Source organism: Eublepharis macularius, chromosome 15, assembly GCF_028583425.1.
Source record: "Eublepharis macularius isolate TG4126 chromosome 15, MPM_Emac_v1.0, whole genome shotgun sequence".
NCBI lineage: Eukaryota > Metazoa > Chordata > Lepidosauria > Squamata > Eublepharidae > Eublepharis > Eublepharis macularius.
This window is the reverse complement of record NC_072804.1, coordinates 46,918,627-46,943,778: the sequence shown is the minus strand read 5'-3', so window position 1 is coordinate 46,943,778 and position 25,152 is coordinate 46,918,627. Positions and strand designations below refer to the sequence as shown.

At 45.5% G+C, this 25,152-nt stretch overlaps 1 protein-coding gene across 1 annotated transcript; it reads right to left on the bottom strand.

Annotated features, from left to right (window-relative positions):
• Positions 1 to 267: 267 nt before the first annotated feature.
• Positions 268 to 25,152, bottom strand: LOC129342944 (B-cell receptor CD22-like). Its single transcript, XM_054998900.1, has 11 exons — positions 24,936 to 25,152; positions 19,335 to 19,604; positions 18,449 to 18,643; positions 14,177 to 14,241; positions 12,915 to 13,185; positions 11,045 to 11,308; positions 10,531 to 10,630; positions 9,083 to 9,146; positions 7,345 to 7,493; positions 5,896 to 5,980; positions 268 to 1,858 (listed from the first exon to the last, which is right to left on the bottom strand). The coding sequence occupies exons 1-11, from the start codon at positions 25,150 to 25,152 to the stop codon at positions 1,694 to 1,696; spliced, it is 1,845 nt and encodes a 614-aa protein (XP_054854875.1). The 3' UTR covers positions 268 to 1,693.

The following is a 25,152-nucleotide window of genomic DNA, read 5'->3' as shown; positions in this document are numbered from 1 at the left end:
CTTTCAATAAGCCTCGCCCCACCACTTTGCAATGTTTGCTGATTTGCTCACGGCCGCCCTCCTTAATAGCCTATAAAACACTTTGATGGATGAGGTCTCAGGTCTTTCATGCAGGAAGAGGGCGAGAATTGCTCGCAGTGTGTCCCTGTTTGCATACCTGGCACAGCAAAAGAGATGGGAACAAGCAGGGGGTTGCGTCTTGCCATTTGGGAACTGCAGACACAGGACACCTCTGCGCGTAACCATGAACCGTTTATTTTCAAGTACTACTGGGAAGTTCCAGGGCAAAACTGAGACTGATACAATCAAATAACAACACAATGCTCTTATTATAGTTTGTGGTTTTGTTGTTGAGCTCTAGCCCTTCCTGAGTCTCCTGGCCCACTCTTGAAAGCAGACCGCATATAGCCAAAATATAGCTCTGCAAAACTGCGGGAAAACAGCTGGAAATCTGTCGTGCGGACAAGAAGCATTCTGCCGTAACACAGAATGCTAAAAAAAATGCTGTAAGATGCAAGATCGCAGGAGCCCCATTGTCCATTATTTTACTGGTCCAGCAAGTAAAACTGTATATTGGTGCATAACTAGTCCTCCTGAAAAGCTAGTACACTTCTAAGGCAGCCTGGTAAAGCTAATTCGCTATCAGTCTCCATCCTTATCTCCCTCGGCACACCGAGATCTAACTCCTTGTGCCTCAGGGCCAAGCTACACATGACGAATGACACTTGAACGGCAAGTGGATTGAGTGGAGGGCAAGTGAACAGAGAGAAACACAGTTGCCGTTCAAGTGTCATTCGTCACTTGTAGCTTGGCCCACAGTCTACCAGGTTCTGTCCTGACTCCAGCCTAAATTCTATTGCTCTGATTTTTACTAGATGGGGGCTTTCTGCTTGAAAGGGGTGATGAATAGAAATTGGCAAGATCTATATTTTGCCATTGCTTCATGTCAGAGAAAGCTTTTCCTTTTCTACTCAGTGAGGTGCAAGTATGGTTGCCAAATTGGTTACTCTTCTTCATCCTCTTTCCAATGGTCTGATAGCCAATTAATATTGCTTCTTTTAGTCCCACCCTCTTGTCAGATCTCAGAAGCCCAACCAGTCATGGCTCATGGATGGGACTGGTGCTTTCTGGGCAATGGGAATGCTTATAGGATTCCCCCATGCCTGTGTCTTGTCATGCAAGAGAATCCTCATGTATCCTTCCTCCCTTGGGATGATGTAACTGCTCACATATAGGCAAGGGGGGTGGGTCACTGATGCATAAGAGCTGCCAGTACCGAGCCACATAGAGTGGTGGATGCATCTAATTTATAGGCTTTCTTTTTCCAGCCCCTCTCAAGGTGAACCCCTGACACAATTTGCGAATCGCTGCTCTGGAGGGTATCAAGATAGGGGAGGTATAAGCAGTTCTTGCCAACAATTTCATATAGGAAAGGCACGATGCGGGAAATGTCTCCATCACTAAATTGTGTTGAGAGGCAGGACGTCGATTGCCTCTGCTGCCCAAACACATGCCCGCATTCTACCGCTCCCATTCTGGCTGATTCAGCCTGGATTGTCACCCTGTCTAGGAAGTTCCTCCCTCCTCCTCTACCCTCCCAACCAGTCTGATCCTGGGCTGCGGAAAGCAAGCTGCAATATAGATCCAGGAGTTCATTCAGAAGCTTTTCTGCTTTCGTTTGTTTTCGAGAGGGTCAGTGCTTGAGAGCCGCATACTGGATGCTGTCCTCTGATTCCGAGTCCGTCTCTGAGTCTCTGCAGGTGGGGCGGGGCCGTGGGGCCAGGTTCACCAGGGAGGAGTAATGCAGCTCCTCTTCTTTCGGGGCTACCACATTCTCATAGTCATGCTTGGTGTCTCCCTAGGGCAGAAGAACACAGAAGTTTAGACAGGTGAAAATATCTCCTCTCCCTTTTGCAAAAATCCCATTTCGAGTCTAGGGCTGATTTCAGGTTTCTCATTCCCGATTTTTGATGCCCCTAATCCCCACTTTGTACTTGCTTCTTTCTTATGCAAACTGAAATCACGATGCTCTATTTTCAAGCCATTTTTCATACCAAATTTTTCGACATCACTTGTGTAGCAGTAAGTAACATTATATGTGTACTATATGAACAAACGGTGTACACGGTATTCATAAAAAGCAAATTAAAACTTACAACATGAGTACTCTATAAACCTAAATAGACAGCAAAAAGCAGAGAGCCAGAACAAAAACAAACAAAATAGCGTTCAGGAGTTCTGTTGTGTTAAATGAACGATGATGAATTCGAACAAACATCCAGTTGAAGTGGAAATGAAGGTTTGTAAAATTGCAAAATTCTCCAGACTTTCAAAACTTTACATTTGATTTGGGGGCACTATTTGTCAGACATTGTCCTATATCACCTTGAAGAGCAGTAGTCAAATATCTTCCAATGTTCATGTGAAATACTGTCAAAAACTGACTGCTGTTGCATGCCAATTGGTTGATCCACCCGAATATGGGTAATGATTAGGTGGTTGGACAGACTTGGGAAAATCCTCTTTCTAGTATGAAAACTGCTGGGTGACTGTGAGCCAGTGACACATTCTCAGCCTAACCTACCTTCCAAGATGGTTGTGAAGCTAAAAAAAACACTGCACCAATTTCCTTGGAAGATGAGCAGGATTAAAATGTAAAAGAATAGGGGCCACGCACCAAGGTAAAAATGAAGGGGGGAAAGGGCAAAGGGTGCAAAGGGAAAAGATACGGTATCATTCAGTGCATGAGAATGATACTAAAAAGAATTTGGAAGATCTCCCTGACAAAGCTGTTGTGAAACAAATTTGCCCCCTTTTTTCTTCAGGGTTAAAATGTCCAAGATGGCTAGTGATTGAGCTGCTTTCTAATCCGGTTTAATGGGACTGAATTCATCAGATGCTGGTTTTAAGCAATGAAGATTTTTATATAGTTGGTTTTTGTGGTGTGGTTAAGAGGGGCTGATGGCTAGCCAGCAGATTGGTTTTATTTTCATTTAACAATTACTGATTCAACTTGTAATTTGCCTTCAGGGTCCTTATTGCAGACAGAAGAGCATGACAGACACAATTATTTAAATAAACAAATCAATAAAATGTGGACCATTACATTAGGGATACTGTTGTGCTATATCAGCTAACAGATATTGCCAGTTGTTGACTGCTGTCCGTCATACGTTGTCAGAATCACAGCTGCAACTATATGCTAGCTAAATGTTGCAACATCTTTCAGAGGCCAAAGATAGATGCAACATACCAAATACTTGCTAATCAGTCCCAAAATATTTGTTCACCCAGAACCTTCTTGAAGAACATTTAGCATTTTCATCTGCATGGGAGAAAATTTGACAGGGAGGAACACACTTACTTGAGCTTGGAACTACAGCCAGAGCCTTAAAACTCGGTTTATTAACAACCTGGAGAAAAATAATGTCTTGCGTTTCTTAATGTGCTGAACTGTGCAGCTCATGCTTTTCATACCGGAGGTAAATAATATCACTTGGTAAATAAGATCCCATTAAGACTCAGTTAAAGGGGCAGGACAATTTCTTTCCCTATAGTTTGTTGGTAACCCTACTTGACAGAAATGGCTTTTTACCAGATGGGCTAGCAACTTGGATTCTGGGCTGAGAAAAACTGGAAGTTCAATTTCTCATGCCCCTACAGCTATTTTTTGCTGTTCACTAGTTTCTGCTGATGCTTCATCTTTGGGAAAGATAAATATTTTCTAGATTGAAAGACTGTGGACTAGTTAATGCATATGTGATTCTGGTTTTTATTTTTGTCTCCATGGTTTCTGTTTATTCCAACAGCTTTGAAAGCTGCACTAGAGAGACAATATTCCCTTCTATCATTGTCTGAAACACCATCATCTGTTGCATTTTTGCTTTCCATGATGCTGATAAAGGCACAGGGAGGCCAAAAAGAAGACAAAAATAAGACGGCCAGTTCGGAAGAAGCTGTAACTAGCTGAGGTCCCTGGGGCTGCTACGCTCTGTAGAGATTCTATCTGGGCCGTGAAAAGGAAACATATTTTTATCATATTTAGACAAATGGTTTTTATTTTAAGGATGAAGCTTTCATGTAAATTGATAAGATGGCATCAGAAAAGAGGAAACTGAGTCACAACAAAAAGGGCTCCGTATGCCTGGCTGCTTTACACTGGAATTCAAGACAAAAAATAAAAAATTGCTTATCATTTTGAAGCTCTCCATTCCACAATTAATCTAATTCTCTTGAGCTCTGAATGCTAGCCTTCTATATGTTTCACTGTAGCCATACAGGCATACAACCGGCTGTCCGATACACTCTGGGCTACAGCCGACCAATAAGAGATTTGTTTTTAAAAGCAAAATTCTTGCGAAAGTTGCCGGACCATAACCCAAAGAACCCGCCTATCTCTAGCAGCATAATTCTCTGCCATTTTTTCACCTCACACTTCTTCAGGAGAACTGAGATCAGTGTAGTTTGTTCTCTCTTTCTCCCTTTTATCCTCACAAAAACACTGATTTGGCTGAGGAGCAATGTGTGGCCCAAAATCACTTAAATATGCTTTTCAGCTGAACAAAGACTTGAATCTAGGACTTCCAAGTCTGCCACACCGCCACAAAACACAGCCCCAAAGAAATATGCAGCTACAGCTTGTCCTGCCTCATTTTCCTCCAACATCCAATTTACAGCTCCATCAACCACAGAGTTAAGAAAAAGATTAAGACAGATGGCCCAATCTTCCAATACTTAACCAAAAATCGCCACTGGTCATGACTAGACATGGGCACAGAGAGAAAAAAACGAACATGGTGTTCGTTGTTCGTTGCCATCAACAAACAACAAACAATGAACATTGACGAACATGACCTGTTCACGAACATGTTCGTTGTTTGTGGTGGCCAGCAGGCTCTCCTCCAGCCATCAAGATCCCTACCACACCACTCCCAGAAACCCTACCTGAGCAGGCAGCAGGAAATGTACCAATAATAAATAATAGCTTGGCCCCAGCAGCCCTGGAGCCTGAAGGGGTAGAGCCCTACCACACCACTCCCAGAAACCTTACCTGAGCAGGCAGCAGGAAAGGTACCAGTAATAAATAATAGCTTGGCCCAGAGGCTGGCAGCAGCCCTGGAACTTAAAGAGGTAGATCCCTATCCCACCACACACAAAGAAATTTCAAGCTCCAATGCACTCTCCCTGCCTGTCTCTCTCTCTCTCAAAATGCCAACAGCAACTGTCTCTCCCTCACTGTCTGCAAAACCAGAGCTGGGAGCCCCCCCTCCCCCCTGCTCTTTGCTTCCTTGTAACAAATTTGGGGCTCCACACTTGAAAGGAAGACCTGCCCATCAAGCTAAATTGGGCTTAGATTGGGGTTTCTAGGGCAACAGCAGGAGTTCAGACAGAGTTCAGGCAGTCCCTCCCTGCCTCCGGTTGTCAAGGGAATTGATTGCAGGTGCCAGACTGTCTGGCTTGACGAACAGCAACGAATGAGTCTTGCAACAACCACCTTTTCGTTTAGAATGGGGCCTCATGAACAGTTTGTTCGCGAACAGCTGATTGGGCTGTTTGTGGCTTTTTTTAGTTCGTATTGCTGTTCGTGCCCATCTCTAGTCATGACACTGTATGGATGCAAATAAAAGCACCGTTCTAACCTTTATGTCTCTAGGCATGAATTATTTATGTTTGGCATGGGAAAATAGGTTGGCAACTGATTTCAGTGTAGAACCAGAAGTGTGTGTCTAGACTACACTGATAATTGGAACCCTTTGCAGTCAACCACCCACCCCTTCCCCATGCATTGGTCTTTTTCCATGTCCATCTAACACAAAGAGAGGAGGAAACAGTGAGTAATGTGGTAAGGATTCTGTGTTGCAACCCAGAGAACTCTGGCTTAAGTTTAACATGTACCTTTGAAAGGAGCCCAGGTTTCTTTATCACACTGTAGACCACTTCTTCTTTTGAGGGATCCAGTGCAAGTCTTGGAGCAGTGACCCTGTAAGGAATCATATTCTGATTAGAAAGTCACCATGGGAGGGAAGAAGAGTTTGTATGAATTTAAACATTCATAGCCCCCTTTTAATTTCATATTGAACACACACAAACACAAGAATCTGCTTATACGGAGGGCCAAATTACGAGTGACGCCTGACACTAGTTGGACACTTGTCAGTTTCCCTCATGTTTTGATGGGAAATGTAGGCAGCTTGGCGGAATATTGGACAAGTTACAGTTGAAAAGTCCATTGGACAGAAGTCAGAGAGCCAAGCTGCAAGACCAGGACGCCTACATTTCCCATCAAAACTTGAGGGAAGCTGACAAGTATCCAACTAGTGTCAGGCATCACTTGTAGTTTGGCTCTGAGGGCCGAGCTACAAGTGACAAATGACACTTGAACGGCAAGTGTATTTCTCCCTGTTCACTTGCCCTCCACTCAATCCACTTGCCGTTCAAGTGTCATTCATCACTTGTAGCTTGGCCCTGAGTCAGACCTGCGCTCTATCAAGGTAAGCATTGTCAATGTGGACTGGCAGCAGTTCTCTGGAGTCACAGGCAGAGGTAGAGCAAGATTTGGGTCCCGTAGACTTGTGTGTGAGAGAGAGAAGCCTAAATTTATCCAGCAATCATCAAACATCATGGGTTCTGTGAAGACTGGAACTTAGGTCACTCAAGTCATAATTCTACACTCTACCTTTTCATTCACACTGGTTTCTGCAACTTGAATACTTCGATGGAAGAGGGAATTTTGACAAGCGCACTTGCTAAAGTATTCTATTCTCTGTTGGCATCTTGCCAACTCACCAACTATTCCGTATTGTCTCTCAGTAGGGCTGCCAGATCCCCCACTGTGGGTGGGGGATCCCTTGCTCCCATCTCCACCCCCACTCCCACCACTCACCTGGCCAGCAGAGGGGAAAGGCAGGGAAACAGGCCTCCCCAGGCACTCACCTGTGCTTCACACCAGGCTGTTTTGGACTCCAAATAGTCCAAATTAGGCCCATTTGGGACCCAAATTGACCCGGTGTGAAGTGCCCACGCCCTCAGGTCTGCATGATAATGTCACTTCCCAGAAGTGATGGCATCCTACCATCCCGGGAGCATTCCTGTGCTTTGCATTGGGCTGGTTTGAGCCCCAAACGGGCCAAATCAGGACCGTTCAGAGCCCAAATTGGCCCAGTGCAAAGTGCGCGCACATTCCCGGGCCTGTGTGATGCCATCACTTCCCACATGAAGAGAAAGAAAAAGGTGAGTGCCAGGTTTCCCCCTCCCACTAGGAAGATATGGGGACCTGGCAGCCCTGTCTCTCAGCCTTCTCTCAGTCGCCTCTCCATTGGCACAGCAGTGTCCTCTTCACTGTACCTGGAATAATCATCTTCCTCCTCAGAACCACCACGGGGGAAGCGAAGCATGGCATAACTGACTGCTTCTTCTGCACCCTCATTCAGGAATCCACTGGGGTTGACAGCTCCTTCATTGGCTCTGTTGCGGCTTGGAACTTCTGGCTTGGCCTAAGATGTCATGCAACAAGAAGTTTACTCTCTTGCGTAAGAGGTCCCAATTTATTGCATCCAGAGAAACCGCTGGCCTTGTTTGCCTGACTATCAGAAAGGTTGGACTCCTGTCCTTTTAGCAGACATAGAGGAGGGAGGGTATCAGAAGGAGGAGGTTGGTGTGCAGGGAAAAGTTGGCCCTGCTGTATTGTCTACAATCCAGCTCTTCTTTAGGGTTTGGTAGGAGAAAAAGCCTGTCTAAATGTGGTGGACCTCAACAAATTAATACGGCTATTACCAGTGAGAGAACTCAGTAGGGTTACCAAGCTCAAGGTAGGGCCTGGTGTTCTCCTGGAATTACAGCTGATCTCCAGACTACAGAGAGCAGTTGTCTTGGAGGAAATGGCAGCTTTAGAAGGCAGACTCTATGGTATATCATAGAATATAGGAGAAATAGAATAATGTCACATCTAGACATGGGCCCGATCCAAAAAAAAAAAATTCCGATTCAGCCGTTCGTGGATCTGGGCTGCTGCCGAATGCAGGCCACCGATTCTAAACGATCAACTCTCGTTTCCGGTCCGCAATCGGGAATCGGGGAGGCCAGCACCCAGGGCAACCGTAGTCAGGCTCTTGCGCGCGCACGCTCCTGAGTCTCCCCCATCCACACAGCAAGCCGGCTGTCCCGGTGCGCTGCGGAGCTGGTGGCAGCATGAGTGGCTCAGAGGCTGCTTGCACTGTTCACCTGCCCCGCAAGACAAGGGGCAGTCAGCTTGCCCGCTCGCCCCTTGTCCCGGGGAAAGGCGAACAGCGCAGATGGCCTTCCAGCCACCCGCACTGCCTTTTGCCTTTTGCCTTTCCCCAGGACAAGGGGCGGCCAGCTTGCCCACGCACCCCTTGTCCTGGGGAAATGCGAACGGTGTAGGCGGCATCCCAGCCACCCGCACTGCCTTTTGCCTTTCCCCAGGACAAGTGGTGACCGGCTTGCCCATGTGCCCCTTGTCCTGGGGAAAGGCGAATGGCACTGGCGGCCTCCCAGCCTCCCGTGCTGCCTTTTGCCTTTCCTTTGTGCCCACCCCCTTCCCCCGCCCTCCCCTGGGTTGCTGCTCCATGTTTGGAAGGAAGCCTGATAATCAAGGAAAGCTGGGCTTCCATTCGTGTTTCGAGGGCGACAGAAGGAGGGCAAACACAGCTCATTTCCCTGACTCCGTTGCCCCAGGAATTAATTACAGGCGCCAGAGTGTCTGCAATTCCAAACAGAAACTGACCCATCCGATCAAGTCCCGAACAAGCAAACTCCAAACTGCTGGATCAGTTGCCGTGGATGGAACCGATTAGCTGAGTCACGATGGCAAAAATGCCAAAATCACGGGGGGGGGGGGGTTGAAATCATAATTCAGATCGTGCCCACCTCTAGTCACATCTCCACTGAGCTTTGTCCCCTCCCCAAACTTGACCCTCCCCTTGCAATGATCCCAGGTCTCCAGGAATTTCCCGAGACAGAGTTGGCAACCCTAGGAAGCCAGTGCCTGCTCTGTTACTTGTCAACCAGCACAGCAGCTCCCCCTCCAAGCTGTAACTGGAGTCCACGCCACATGATGATTCACCTTCCTCACAAAAAATGAGCCAGATCGCTCTGTCCTGGGAGTTCCTGAACTGCTCCTTTTCTTCCTGTGAGGGTTGAAAAAGAAAAGCCTCACAGTGACTTGTGAGAAATTCCAAGCACTCTTTCCCTCCAATGAAAAGTGCCTCCATTAGTAGAAAAGGTCCACAGGACCCCACCCAATGCCCCTGCAAAAGAGTGTCATGAGGTGAGGTGGAGCTTGATCTGGGAGTCAAGTGTCCAACTTTAATGTATTTATTTACTTCAGTTATACTGCACCCTTTCCCCAAAAGGAATCTGCATCATTTTCCTCTCCTTCATTTTTTCCCTCACAACAACCTTGCATGGTAGGTTAGGCCAAGAGTGTGTGACCTGTCCAGTGAGTTTCTATGGCAGAGTGAGGATTCAAACTCGGGTCTCCCAGAGCCTGCAGTTCAAAGAGCATAGGAGTTGCAGGCGAGTGCTAAGTGGAAGGGAGGAGAGCGGGGAGGGGGCACGGCAACAAGAAACACACGGACACAGTGCTGGAGGTAAAGAGGCCACAACTTTATTGAGATTACAGCTCAGGGAGCAAAGGCGCTCATAGGGCACAGATCCGAGCATCGGCTGACCCGCCTGCCAAGCCAATGAACCACACACACCCTCAGACCCCTGCTGAGGGGGGGGGGACCATGGGATGACAGTCAGTGGGATGCCAGGTGGGTGTACACCCCTGTGTAAATCATCCCCTGTCATCTGGGAGAGAGGCGGACTGACAGCCCCCATCTGGGCATGCACCGGCCATTCCTCACTCCTCAGACCCCTTATGGGGATCCCCATAATAGGGAAACTGAGCCTGAGGGTCCTGTTTCACCCTAAATGGATCGGTGCCCAATGCCCCAATCTGCAGCCTGCTCACTCCAAAGTTGTGACAAAAGGGAGGGCTGGGCGGGATGCCGCCATGGGCCAAGTACTGAGGGGCGGGGATCAGCTATCCGACCAGGGGCCCACACCGGATGTGCCTGGGCCGAGTCACCTGGCCCCTGGACACTCCCCGCCCCTCCACAACATGGCGGCCGCCATGCCGCTTCCCCGCTCACCTCCCCCCACATTGCCCACAACTCAGTTCCCCAGATGAGTCTGGGAGCCATTATTTCTTTGATGCAGGGCACAGCCATCATGTGAACTGCTTAAAACAGGACATAGGATGGTGAGCACTTCTCCCAGTCACAAGGAGTCTTCTTCGGATGCAAGAGGCCTCTTCTACCAGGGAAGTCTCATTGCATCAGGGGGAAGCGCTGCCATCTATGGAACGAATCTGCAGGCTCTAACCCAATGGTTTTTCACAGTGATAACTTAAAGTCAAGGAGGCCAGCAGAACAGAGAATCCTTGGGAAAGTAAAGATCTCGCTAGATAAACATTTCCCCCATTCACAAACAGAGAGAGAGAGAAATAGAAAGGATACTGCTTACCATGTCTTCAGAGCAAAGATGAGCATCCCCAAAATGATGATGAAGCTTAGAATGACACCAAGGCCTTTCAGTCCATGTTTCAACTTTGTAGTTCTGCTGTCTACATGACACAAGAAGAACAAGTTTGCAAGCACTGGCTCTGAAAGCGACTTCGGTTTTATGCAAATCAAACCAGAGTTGACTCCAGCAAGCAACTGGCATTCCGAAGAATGCTTATCCAGCAGCCGTGCCAATATCTGAGAGCAGAACCACAAGTGACAAAAGGCACAGATTGGACACTTGTCAGCTTCCCTCAAGTTTTGATGGGAAATGTAGGCATCCTGGTCTCGCAGCTTCGCTCTCCGACTGCTGTCCAATGGACTTTTCAACTGTCACTTATCCAGCATTCTGCCAAGCTGCCTACATTTCCCATCAAAACTTGAGGGAAGCTGACAAGTGTCCAATCTGTGCCTTTTGTCACTTGTGGATCTGCTCTCAGTGCAGAATTCAGGACTCGATGCTGTTAACTACTCACAGGACACAGAGAGGGTGAAGGTTTGTGACTCTGCCCCGGAGACTTTGTTGTAGGCTATGCAGTGATAGTCCCCCGAATCTTCGATCTCAACCTTTCGGAGGATCAGGATTCGGTCTGGTTTCTCCAGCTTCTTTTCATCATCTCTGTACAACTCAAAATAAGTCGGAGGGGGGTTGGCGTCAGCAGCACAAAGCAGCGTGACATCCATTCCCTCTGTCACTGTCGCTTGCCTCTCCAGAGACAGGAGAACATTGCGGGGTCCATCTGCCAGGAAGAAGAGAAACAGCCATTCAGCACAATCCATCATTTGGCCTTGGAGGGTCTCAGCACCATTGCAATTCAGGCAGGATGGAGTCAACATGAGAAGGGGAGTTACATGAATACAAAAATCTGCCCTCTGCTTAGTAACACCATCAGTCCATAACGATCCGTGTTGTCTACTCAGACCAGCAGTAGCTCTCCGGGGTCTCAGAGCCAAGCTACAAGTGACGCCTTACACAGGTTGGACACTTGTCAGCTTCCCTCAAGGTTTGATGGGAAATGTAGGCATCCTGGTTTTACAGCTTGGCTCTCCGTTACAGCTGCAAGACCAGGACGCCTACATTTCCCATCAAAACTTGAGGGAAGCTGACAAGTGTCTAACCTGTGTCAGGAGTCACTTGTAGCTTGGCTCTCAGGTAGAGGATTTTCACATCACCTACTAATTCTTCTTCTTTTTTTACTGAAGATGCCATGGGTTGAAACTGGGGCTTTCTGCATGCAAAACAGATGCAGTACCACTGAGCCATGACCCTGCCCCATGGGATAATGGATCTTGTACAAACCTGAGTCCCAGGATAGCACTCACTCGAATCTCAGGAGATCGATCTCCCCAGGACATGGAAATATGACAGGGAGGAATTTTAACATAATCTACTGGGAACCAGTTTAGTGTAGTGGTTAGGAGCAGTGGGACTTTCATCTGGAGAACCAAGTTTGATTCCCCATTTCTCCGCGTGAAGCCAGACCTTGGGTCAGTCACAGCTTCTCAGAGCTCTCTCAGCCCCACCCACCTCAAAGGGTGATTGTCATGAGGATAATAATAACACACTTTGTAAACTGCTCTGAGTGGACATTGGCTGCTTCCACACACGTTGGATAATCCACTTTCAATACGCTTTAGTGAACATTTATAACTGATTTTCCATGTGTGGAACAAAAAATCCACTTCTAAAGGATAACTAAAGTGCATTGAAAGTGCATTATTCAACGTGTGTGGAAACGGCCATTAAGCTGTCTCGAAGGGTGATATATCAATCGGTTGTTGTTGTTACTATTTTCTGCATGCAGAATTTTTTTTATTTTATGAAAAAGCCATCATGGATTTCCTCATGAGTGCAATACTTCAACCCTTTTGCCATTCCATCTACTGTTTGTTTGAATTAGACCTGATTCCTTCTTCTGAAGAAAAATTCTTAATTCTTCCATTATGAAACATCTATTTTGATGTCCTGCGTTAATCATGGCAACGGAAATCAATGGTTTTTCCCTTCCCCATTTTATCCTCACAGCAACCTTGTGAGGTAGGCTAGACTGAGATCTAGTGATTGGCCCATGGTATGGGAGCTGAACCCAGGTCTCCCTTTCCTAGTTCAATAGTTTAACCATTACACCTCATTTGTTCATACAGAGCTTTCATTTCAAGGGTGAAGCCCCATACCCATTCTTCATGCCATTTGGACCAAGCATATACCATTGGTGACTACCACCAGTTTAGGGACACAAAAACTTTTGTTTGTACTCAACTGTAGGTTAGAGGAGGAGAGACTCCTAGAAATAAAGAAATCAGACTCTCAGCATATTCTCAAGCTTCTTTCATTCTTTTACTCACAATAGACATTCAGCATAATTTCTTGGGAACGAGAAGTAGCCACACTGTTTGTGGCCTCACACCAGTATCTCCCAGAATGTGCTGGAGTGACAGCAGAGAAGGTCAGATCGGCAGATATAGGATCCGACTTCTGCAGTTCCCCATCTTTGTACCATCTGTAGCTGGAGACTGCAGGGTTCGCCTTGACCACTTCACATCCTAAGAGAACATGTTTGCCTTCGTAAATCTGAGTTCCTGGGTTTTGGATGACTTTTACCTCTTTGGGGGGCAACTGCAAGAAGAGAGAATGCAAACAAAATACTTAAGGACGATACTGGACCTAACCAGGCATGTGAATTTAGAAAAAAATGTTCCCATTGTGGAGCTACTACGTTCTGGTTTTACTTTGGAAATCCAGATTGTAGAACTCAGGAAGAGACCTCGACATTTCATTCAAGAGCCCTGCCCTAAGCATGCTCACCCGTTTAATGCAAACTGTAAATACTTTTTTCTCACATTTTCATCGGCTTCTACAAGTTCCCCAAAATCATTTGATGTGTAAGTTGTAGTTGACAATAGTCCACAATTCACATCCCATGTACTTTATGAAATGCAATGATATGAAACATTTAACACCGACACTATGCTACCTACCTACGAGTGGTCTAGTGCTGTTAATAGCAACCCTTGCTGTGCCATGTGCTCAGGCTGTGATTCCCTGCACTTACCATATATAACAATCTGATGAAGAGAGCTGTGGTTCTCGAAAGCTGATGATGCATCTGACGAAGAGAGCTGTGGCTTTCAAAAGCTTATGCTACAATTAAGTTGGTTAGTCTGAAAGGTACTACTGGACTGTTTACTATTTTGCAACTACAGACTAACACGGCTAACTCCTCTGGATCTATGACATGCATAATAAGAAGAGGAGTAGCAAGACTTGGACACTTACACAGCTGAGCTCCATGGAACCAATGCACTTTCCTCTTGTTCTCTCCCTCCCTCTGTGAACATTTTGTGTTTACCAGTGAAAGGTGTTTTGGGGATTCCAACGAGTACATTAAATGGCATTACTCACAGTGTATATCCACAGTGACTGATGGAGACGAAATACATTTTACAGTATTGCATGCTTCACATCTGTAATCACCACCAGCATCTTTTAATTTTGCAGCGAAGAGCCACAGGTTTCCTTTCTTTGACTTAAATGAGTTATCCTTATACCATTTGTACTGGATACCAGTGCTGGGGTTACTGTGACTGAACGAACAGTTTAACCTGACTGTGTCTTCCTCCTTTATGGGCAGCTGGGGGTTTTCAATGGCAAGACGGACATCTTTTGGCGCATCTGGAAAATCAGATCAGAGTTTTTTCTTTATGGAGAATGCTGACAGTGAAGATGTTATAGTAAACAGATATAACTGAAGAACCACCAGACACTGTAAAGATTCAACAAAAATAGTCACTGTTGTGCATCAGTTCCTATTACTGCCTTGAAAGAAAGGGCCGTGTTTCTTTAGAAAAAGTATATGCCGCCTCTTCAGAGACCAAGATAAAATCATTAAAACAGTTACTCACCCAAGACAAAAATCCAGAGCACAAAAACACATAAGAACATACTCTGAAAAGCTGCCATTCATGCCCAACAATTAACCAAACCATCAGCTGGTGGGAAATCTCTTCTTACTGGAGAACTTGCTCGAGCAAATGGCAGAAAATAAAGTCCCATCATTGCTGAGTTATACTGATGATACTCAGTTTGGGAAGCAGTTTCGAGCCCCTCCATTTTCAGTTAAATGGACCAGGTATTAGGTGATGTGAAACACCTCTTCCTGAGACCCTGGATAGCAGCTGCCAGCTAGAGTAGACAATACTGACATGGATGGATCAATGGTTTGATTCAGTATAAGGCAGTTTTGTGTGTCGGGTGACTCTGGGCCAAGCTACAAGTGACAAATGACACTTGAATGGCAAGTGTATTTCTCCCTGTTCACTTGCCCTCCACTCAATCCACTTGCCAGGCAAGTGTCTTTCGTCATGTGTAGCTTGGCCCTCAGTCATGTTTGGTAGCTCTTGACTGACAACCTCCACAGGTTGAAAGACAGAGGCAGTGCAAGACTCTTAATTTACTTGTACCTCTCAGCAGCTTTTATTACCATGGACTATGGCATCATCTGGGAGCAGCAGCCCGGAGCACATCATCATTGGATATTACACTGTTGTTGTACCATAACAATAATTTGCAACTGGACTGGCCTGTCCATGCCGGATAATCCAATTACACGTGATTGCTATAGCACCACAACAATGCCATATCTCTTGTTTCACCATGTGTTAAAGTGTTAGTCCCACTTTTAAAATGTAAAATCAGAGTGTACTCCCAAAATACTTTCAACTTTTTTTTTTAAGCCACAGAGTAGATTCTGTACATAGGAAATGTAGGATATCAGTGCCCTAAGTCAGACAGGAAAAAATGGGGTTTATATTTTCTGTATTGGCTGGCTGATATGAACTAGATGACCCCCCCCCCCAATCTTCAATATTCTCCATACCCGGTCAAGCTTTAGATTTGCGTTTCTATTCCATATTTATGTCCATTTCAGAAAAACGATTGCTAATTGCACCATAGCTAAGGGCAAAACTTAGCAGCAGTCCTCAGGCCATGTTTTGCTCGCAATAATTACAGGGATCAGTTCCCAGCATCTCTAGCTGAAAGGAACTCAAAAAGCAGGGGAGGGAAAGACCTCCACCTAGTACAATACAGCTACTATCAGTAGGAACAAACTGAGTTTGTATCCTAGCACTCTGCTCAGCGAGTTTGAAGCCTTTCTTCAACCTAAGGAATTTTCCAATGGAGAAAATGGTTCTTATGAGGGAGGAAGAGCCATTAAAAGTTGGAAAGAGGCATTTTAGGTTGGAGGAGCCTTTTCTGGGCAATGGTAGGATACAGGCACCGCCGGCGCCAGGGTTTCTGGTGCCTGTGGCCACCCTCCCATGATGCCCCGGACTGTGTGATGATGTCTTCACGTGATGACATCATCACGCAGTAAAGCTGGGGCCATTTGCCGGTGGGTGGCTGGGGCAGTGCGAGGAGGCTGCCTGCACTCCATACGCTGCCCCAGCCGCCTGCTATCCCTGGCCCGTGGCTGCTGCGCCCACCTGGGGACGTGTGGTGGTGGCAGCAGCAGCGCAGGGCTGGCTGGCTGTAGCAGCAACAGGCCAGGCATGCCAGCTCTGTGGCGCATGCCTCCACCCCCAGCACCCCCTCCAGCACCCCCTCTGGCCCCACGGCCCCCACCTCACTGCTTCAATGGTGGCGCCGGGCTTGGATACAGGCCTACTTTCCTAAGTGGACAAATTGCCTTACGCTGTAAGCTTCAAGAGTTATGTACAGGGCTGCCAAACTCCCTTTGTGGGTGGAGGGTCTCCTGCCCTGAGATCCTGTTGCCTACCACTGCTGTAAGTGGCAGGGCCTGTGGGGGGAGGGGGTTTAAAAACCAGCAACGGCATGACGATGTCACTTTGGGGGAAACCTAGAGCTACCCACCAGGAAGACCTGGAAGTGACATCATCATGCTCGTGACACTTCCCTGCCCCAAGTTCCTGCCCCCGACTCCCACTGGTTGCCAGCCTGGGCCTAACAATCCTAGTGTATGCACTGAACATGGACAATAACAGAGACTTCATACACAGGGAAAGGAGGACAATGCTTGGAAATAGATGCTGTCATAAGAATCTAAGTGGTTCTTTTGATCTACACCCTATGCTAACTATCCACAGTTCATGTCATATCAGTTTTTGGGGGAAAAATGTCTGTAACCAAACACACTTCATCAACAGTCCAGTAAGCAGGAGTTTTCTTTTTTCTCAAGTATCTCCTGTACTCCTGGAAAACCAGGCACACAGGATGCTTTTATTGTGTTGCTCCCCTAGAAAAGTTGCTTTTCCAAGCAAAGGCAATGACTACATCAACCTGTTGGTGGGCATGATACATCCCACACCATGCTTCATACTTTACCACACCTATGGCAAGTACAGATAACAGCAGAAGTACGTTCAATAGCTAGGCAGGACAAGCTGCACAATTACTTCAAGGGTTGCCAGCCTCCAAGGGGTTAACAATACTCAATAGAGAGGCACTGCCAAACAAACAAACCACCAGTGCACACAATATAGGTTCACGGGAGGTAAAAATACTTAAAGATACAGTGTAACCATTTTCAGAAATATGTTTTAACAATGAAACTCTCTTAAACCAATGCAGTCAATACAAAAATATCTATTTCCCAAAATCAAGCACCTTTCATTAAACAACTGGTAAGACCGTATAGCCATAAATCCCCTCTCAGTGTTCATAGTCCATAGTCTCTGAAAAGATAATCACTTAAAAATGATAAGTTTCAACAGAACACGGGAGATGTTGAACAAAGTTGAAACGAGGAAACACTGTCAAGGAACGCTGTTCCTCTTCCCTCCTCCCGCGTGAGGTACGGAGAGTAGATAATATGGTTCACGTGTTTTCCCGAATGTTGTTTCTTACAATTATTGATTTTAGTCTCTTGTTTAACAGGTGGAACAATGAAGACAGAACGGGAGTCCCCAAAGGGATCTCCTTGGCCCTACAAGTGGCCGGCAGTTATTAATCGGCTTGTTTCATGATTGGATCACTTCCTCAGGGGCCGACAAACAGTCCACCCTCAAAATAAATTATCCAATGAATCAAGTAAATTCAGTCAAATTTTTACATGCATACAGTTCTACGCACTCCAAAATGGCTGCTTTGGAGGTATGGAATTATACCATGCTGCGTTCCTTTCCCTTCCCAAGCCCTGCCTTCTCCAGGTTTCAACCCCCCCTCCCACCCCCAAATCTCCAGGAATTACTCAACTTGGAGCTGGCGACACAAGTTACTTCCCACTTCGCTGGTCCACCTAAGTGATCTGCTTCCTTTGAGCATCACACAGGCTGCGGTGAGGGATCTGTCAGAGTCTGACTTTATTTCTGTACTTTCAAACCAAAGAGACTCCATTTTAATCCTGTCAGTGTTTTAGATGTTTCCTTTGCAGATGGCCAGCAGCAGCAGTTATCTCAGAGAAGAAGAATGTTATGACTACAACCTCACCAGCCTTGGGAAACCTTCACTTTCTCAGCCTCAAGCCGTTTGTTTTGAGAACTGTGGGGGGAGGATGGGGCCTGCAGTGTTGGGCTATTCTGTACCTTAACCTTTGCCTGTCATTCGTAACAATACTCGTGTACCGGCCAAGATATTGATTCTTGGATAGTGGACTATAAGGGTTGTTTATATTCAGTAAAGTCTTTTGAAACCAATGGACTCATGTCTAATTGCAAGAGATCGTCTGAGTTGCAACTTTTAGTAAGCCACTGCCTGACAGGATCAACCATCAGGTGGAGTCTCCCACTCTTTGACAACCCCACCTTTCACATTCATGCACACTCCCCTTCTTGAATCTGTTGCTACTTACAGAGAACATCCAGCGTGACTGAGGATGATCGCAAATGACCAAGACTGTTGTTGGCTACACAATAATAGGTACCGGCATTTCTGAACTCAAGCGAATCAAATTGCAGCTGTTGGCCAGTTCTGAACACATCAGCGTCTTGATCTTTATACCATTCATAATGAGTGACTGGTGGATTTCCTTTAGAAGAGCACCACAAGTCCATTCTTGCTCCTTCCTTGATATTCCCCTGTGGTGGTAACCCATTGACTTGAACCTTCTTAGGCGGATCTGAGGGAGAGAGATACATGCTGAAGTTAGGAATCTCAATTCAAGTACTTGCTGTCATTTCATGCAAGGCCATAGAGCTCTGTGTCCATTGAGGGACAGAAGAGGACAGAAGCTGGACAAAAGGAAAAAATGATGTGTTCAAACGATTAGTGGCCAATAGCAGGACTGGCTCTACCAACTGACAGGACAAGGCAGCAGATTTGGAGATTGCAAACCATGCAGGGAGGGATATCATTTAGATTTCTTATACATGTGATGTTCTCCCCAAGTCCCAAATACCGAAGAAGTGCCCGTAGTCCATAAAGTGGTACCAATACTTCATAAAGAGGTACTACTACTCTGTACCAATGTGACCCCCCAGGGAAAAAAAGCTCTATAGATTCAAATGTAAAAAAGCACCCTCTTTTTTATTTTTGGATGGCACACCTGTGGGGGGGGGAAAGCTTCTTCCATTTGATTAAATGCTGCAGCTGTTTGTTTTGCTGTCAATATTGAGAAGTTTGTACAGCGAGGAAGATTGTAGTCTGAAGGAAAAGCCACTTTGGGGTGTGATATAGGATGTAAAACCTTGAGAGGGACTGGAAAATGAAAGAGGCTGGCCTCAGAAACCTTAACAGAGATCTCCTGGTGTATGTTGATTCTCATATTCAACACATTCCATCTCTTGTATCCTTTCAATAAATCAACTCACACTGGACATCTATTCTGAGTTCTTCAGACATTTCCATCCCAACGCTGTTCTTAGCCCCGCATTTGTAAGTTCCAGAATGCTGTTCTCCTTTGGTTACAAATTCGATTTTGTTGCGATTCTGACATTCATACATCAGTAGACCATCCTTGTACCAACAATATTCAGAAACATTGGGGTTACTGCTCTTGATCGTACATTCCAGAGAGAGTTTCTCTCCCTCTCGAATATTTGTTCTAGAGAAAGCTTTCAACTGAACACCTTTGGGAGGATCTGAAATAAACAATCGCAAGGAGAAAAAAAGGAAATCAGATACACTGCAAAAAATATATTGTCAAATGCAACTAAGCTGGTGATGAGGGCAATAAAAGCCTCATAGATCTCAATTCTTCCTTGTCAGTCATGCGTGATGAATATAGCACCAACTCAGTTCTTGTCTTATAGACTGCATTCATATATAAAAAGAGTCCAGTAGCACCTTTAAGACTAACCAATTTTATTTTATTGTAGCATAAGCTTTCGAAAGCTTATGCTACAATAAAATAAAATTGGTTAGTCTTAAAGGTGCTACTGGACTCTTTTTGATTTTGCTACTACAGACTAACACGGCTAACTCCTCTGGATCTACATTCATATATAGTATCTGCATACCACTTTCAAAAACTCTGAGCCTTGTCCTTTTAAAATAATTTCAAGCACTAGCCTGATCTTCCCCTGGTTGTGACTTCCAAGGTTTAATTTGAAGCCGAGTCTGCATGGGTCAGTTTTGCTGGTTCAGTTCCCATACTGCAGTGTTTTTCGTGACCATCTGCTGCAGATTTGCCACCATGAGTTCTCACTTCGGCCCCTATGTGGCTTTCCCCCAGCTTTCCTGGGATTGTTATAACCCATTTGATTTAAAAAATCCGCTTTGCAGTAGGCTGTTTCCCCTTGCACACTCCTTGTTCCATTTTTGGGTGTTCCGCACACCTCCCTCCTCTCCCGCTCCCTGCCAGCCCCCTGCATGGTGAACGGCTACTCTGGTCTAGTCGGCCCCTCCCCCTCCCCTCCTTTCCCCTCTTTCCTCTTTTATTTTTTTTTTAAAGTCCAGCTCATGATCAATGAATCACTGGTTTGAAAATATGCAGGGGGAAGTTCCTTTTTTATTCTTTATGCTTTGGCATGGGTGGGAATATTGTATAGGGGGTTAAATATCTGGATATCAAAGTAAAGATTTTAATATCGAGTTTTAGGGAGGTGTGGATGGCCGCATACAAGTCAATTCCATGCCTTTCGGCTTGACTTCAGGGAAAGCGGAGACTTATATCCCCACTGCAGAAGGGGACAGAAATGTGGTGCCCTTCAGATATGTTGAGGAGTATGTGTGCCTTGTTGGACCTATGAGAAGTAACTGATGATCAAGTGTCACTTCTCAGGACACTTCTCAGTTTGTTTGTTTATAGTTTGCCTTTCTCACTGAGATCCAAGGAGAATTACATTGTGCAACTGCAATACAAAATAATCATCTAGGACATCCCTTGAGCAAAGTACAATAATGAACAACAGTCAAGAAATTCACAGAAACAGATACAATAGGGAATGGCAGCAGAAAAAATTTAAACAAGCATAAAGCTGAGTACATGGATGAAAACTATTTGAAGCAAAGCATAGCTAATTTCCATAGCATGTTTAACAGCATGAAAACTTCCCAGTGGTGCACATCTGCATCAGCAGACAGTATTCAGTAGCATAGCATATAGTCCCTGTCCCTACCAATGCCTCTCTAAGATATTTCTTATGACACAGCCCTATAATTTGAGTAGAAAGCCCTCTTGAATAATTCAGTTTTGCATACTTTGTGGGATGCCAGGAGAGTGGGAGCTTTCCTGATCTCCTCAGGCAGGCCATTCCATCAGGTGGGGGCTACCACAGAGAAAGCACCTGCATGGGTAGATGTTGATTTTGCCCAACTACAGGGCAGTATTGCAGAAGGCCCTGTTCAGATTAATGGAGCTGCCATGATGGAATATAGGGAGAGAGGCAGTCGCACATATCTGAAGGGCTAAGGCCATGAAGGGCTTTGAATGTGATAAGCATGACCTTGAATTGAGCCCGATAACTGATGGGAACCCAGTAACTGCGGAAACCAGCTGTAGCATTCTGCAACAGCTGGAGTCTCCAATTCAACGCTGAGTGGAGTCCTATATAGAGCGCATTACAGTAGTCTAGTCTCAGTGTTACTGTGGCATGAATCCAAGTGGCCAGATTGGCCATGTTGAGCCAGTTTGGTGTAGTGGTTAAGAGCGGCAGGGCTCTAATCTGGAGAACCAGGTTTGATTCCCCACTCTTCCACTTGATGCCAGCTGGGTGACCCTGGGTCAGTTACAGCTCTCTCAGAGCTCTCTCAACACCCCACCCCCACACCTCACAGGGTGATTGCCGTGAGGATAATAATAACACACTTTGTAAACCACTGATGGGAACCCAACAGGCATTAAGTTCTCCTGAAAGGCAGTATATAAATCGAATGTTGTTGTTGAGGTAGGGGACTATCTTCCAGGCTAGACTGAGTTGTGAAAAGGACTTTTTTGTAGCTGCATTAACTCGTTTCCCTACAAGCACTGCTGAATCTAGTATAACCCCTAGACTCTTAACTTGAGGCACAGGGCCAACTGAACCCCATCACACATTGGAAGCACAACGTCCTTCAAGATCTCCACTTTACCAACCAGCATCACTTCTATCTTATCCGAGTTCACTTTCAATTAGTTTACTTTCAGCCAACTGAGAAGAGCTGTCAAGCACCGACGTACGATTTCTATTGCATCACCAGATTTGGGTAACAAGATATAGAAGTGCATATCGTCTGCATATTGATGGCACCTAATCCATGGCTACAAGAGATTGGCTAAGATTGAAATCCTTTGGATTTAGGTCGATTATAATCTGTCTTTCCCATCCCTAAATCCTCAAATTTCAAGACCACAAGGTCTTGGAGTCAGAAAGAAATCACTGAAAATCAAAAACCTTCTTATTAATGGAATTGCCTTACCGCGTTCTGTACACTGTATCATGTTGGTGCAAGACATGCCTAATAGGTTAGTTTTTTCTCTTTTATACTTATACTTTTTCTCTTTTATACTTGTTGATCCACCAAAGTACTTTGGGTGTGAATTCAACTGGAAAATATCTGTGTTGCTCTAAGCCATCCTACTGCATCCAGATATCTAGTGTTGTGGCTCATCAGATTAGCTATATTTTTTAATCAGGCCGAGCATTATCTTTTTTTCAGCATCTCTCTCCCCACCCACCACGCCAAGATCCCTTCATACAGGACACTCACAGTTCACATCCAGCGGCAGGGTGCTCTTGGATATTTCTTGCCCATCCTGTCTTTCCAGTGAGCAGAACAGATTCTTCCTGTGGTCCTCCCAAGTCACTCGAAAACTCACGACTGTTTGGATCACTCTGTTAGTGTTGGTGGTTGTTTGTGAAGGCAAATTATTCTTTTCTAAGTTAATGACCAGTCTTAATGGATCATCGGGGCAATGGTACGTTACAGAGCAGGTTACTCTCACCAGCGATTCTCGGATAGACTTAGGGCTGATGTCCATAATAGGAGCTGGAGGTGACTCTGCATCCAAAAAAAAATAAATGGGAAAACACTCAAGCAGAGTTAGGAACATATCTCCAAAGATGGCCTTCCTGAAATGTGGGCCTTCTTCTGCCGGATCCTGCATGGACTCAGAAGCTTTGGCCACACATCTGGAAATCAGCAGCTAGAACCCAACGTGCTGACCCAGCCCACACATTTTCCCTGATGACACGTGTTAGGATAGGAAGAGCAGGGAATACAGCTACATGTTTTGCAGGTCGTTTATAGGGCTTTAAGACATACACAGAAAAAAGGGAACTAGTCCTGAGAAGAGATGTCCAGAGTACAGCAGGCATCAGGAGACATTTTTCTATCTAGCCGATGGGATAATGCTTAGATGGTACAGACATCTCTGTGTGGCCTGGGAAACTCTGGAATTTTAGATGACTGTTTTTGTTAATAATTCAATGCCTAAAAGATAAGTTTGCACCCCTATAAGTATCCATGTAACCATTTCTTTATGGACTTCTCCCACTTAGCAATGCCATTCCAGGGCATTTTCTGCATGATTTGGGAATGAAATAGACCAGACCATAACAACATGGAAATCTGGCCTAGTCAATTTCTCCATTGACTGTGTTGGGATTCCAGGAATCAACTACAATCAAGAAAATGGATGGCGGTGATTTTCCATTCTCCAGTGACCGACCACACAAACACATAATTCTCTCCACGTATGAAGATAACATTGCTAGAACGTTGTTGGTAGTAGAATTACAGTTAAAAGGGAAGTACTACCAAAGCACACCGCTTGTCATGTATGCAAAGCACAGTTTGACAAGCAGCAATCCTAGCTGTAAAGCCAAGAGAAGGCCCTCCAGAACTCTGAGGATTTTCTGCACATTGTAGGATCAAGGATATGAGGTTCCCCTCCCCTCCCCGCCATAGTGGTATGTCACATTGTGCTTAGGATTGCATTGTCAGTGTCCAGAATGAATTATTTGTAGCTCAATAACATGCCACACATGTCTATTGATAATAGCCATCTACTTCCCATATTAGGCATGTCCCATCTGAAGACTATTGGAACTTCAAGCCCAGTGTCTATGGAGATCTTGACTGTATCATGTACGGATGTATCATACATTTTCCATTATCCTGCACTGTGACTTTTTATGAAATTGGTTGTGGCTGTTTTTTGCTACTCCTCCTGCTCTGAGTCACAACATTGCAAAATTTCAGCAGGAGAGGTTTTTTTTATCTCTGCTAGTTTTACTTGCTCAGCTTTTGCATGTTAAAGATGCAACAGCAGTAAAAGAGAAAAGGTTGCAACATGAACAAGAACACGAGGCAAGATTCCAGACACTGCATGTAGTAAAGGGGAAGGGGTGGGTTGGAAAGATGCTCCTGCAAAAACAAGACATATTGTGAAGTCCTCCTTTAATAGTAAGAAAGATGGTCATCTGCTAGACGAAAGCATCTCTATCCATGTTCTCAAACTACTAGCCTACGGTACGTACTGTTGCTCATCTACCAATCGTATCCTGATGCTGATCTGGGACGTTTCCACACTTCCTTAAGAGGACAGCCCGCTCACTGAATGCTGCCAGCTTTTCCCCTTCACTCCACACATCTCCAATTTCAAAAAGGAAGGAGGCTGTTTGGCTTCCGTTTTGTTGGCGCCTTTTCGGGGACTACGGGAAAGTGCGTTCTCAGAAAAGGCACCAAGAAAACAGAAGCCAAACAGCCTGCAACTGTGTCAAAATTGGAAATGTGTGGAGGGGAGGGGGAAATCCAGCAACGTTTGGTGAGTGGGCCCTCCCTTTAGGATGTGTGGAAATGGCTCAGCTTTCATGCTCAAAGGGAAGATCCACTTTCCCTGTTTCTAGATTTCCCTTTCCAGGATAGCAACACTCCCTTAGCATCATTCCAGAAGACTTTCAGTTCAAATCTTGCTGCACTAAACCATTGAAAGGACAAATTTTGTCAGGGATGAGGAGGGAAGAAAAACCTCTTGATTAAATTCTTACCAGCAACATGAATTGTAGCTTTGAGAAACCACTTATTTTGCTGAGTTGGGCGAGAATGTGAAGCAAAAAGTCTTGCCCCGTAGATGCCATTGTCCTCTGTCCGGACTTGAGAGATTTTCAAACTGCAAGTTTTCTTCTCGGTATGATTCAGATTCCCTACAAACTTCACTCGGTCCTGAGAATCCCTCAACTTGGTCTTGTTGTATCCTGACGTCAT

Excerpts from the sequence above, each read along its gene's own strand:
- LOC129342944 (XM_054998900.1), bottom strand. The coding sequence starts at position 25,152 with ATGACGTCAGGATACAACAAGACCAAGTTGAGGGATTCTCAGGACCGA. Across the intron at positions 10,631-11,044 it reads CTTCACCCTCTCTGTGTCCT|ACAGCAGAACTACAAAGTTG; the intron begins GTGAGTAGTTAA and ends TGTGTCATGTAG. Across the intron at positions 5,981-7,344 it reads GAGGAAGATGATTATTCCAG|GGTCACTGCTCCAAGACTTG; the intron begins GTACAGTGAAGA and ends GATTCCTTACAG.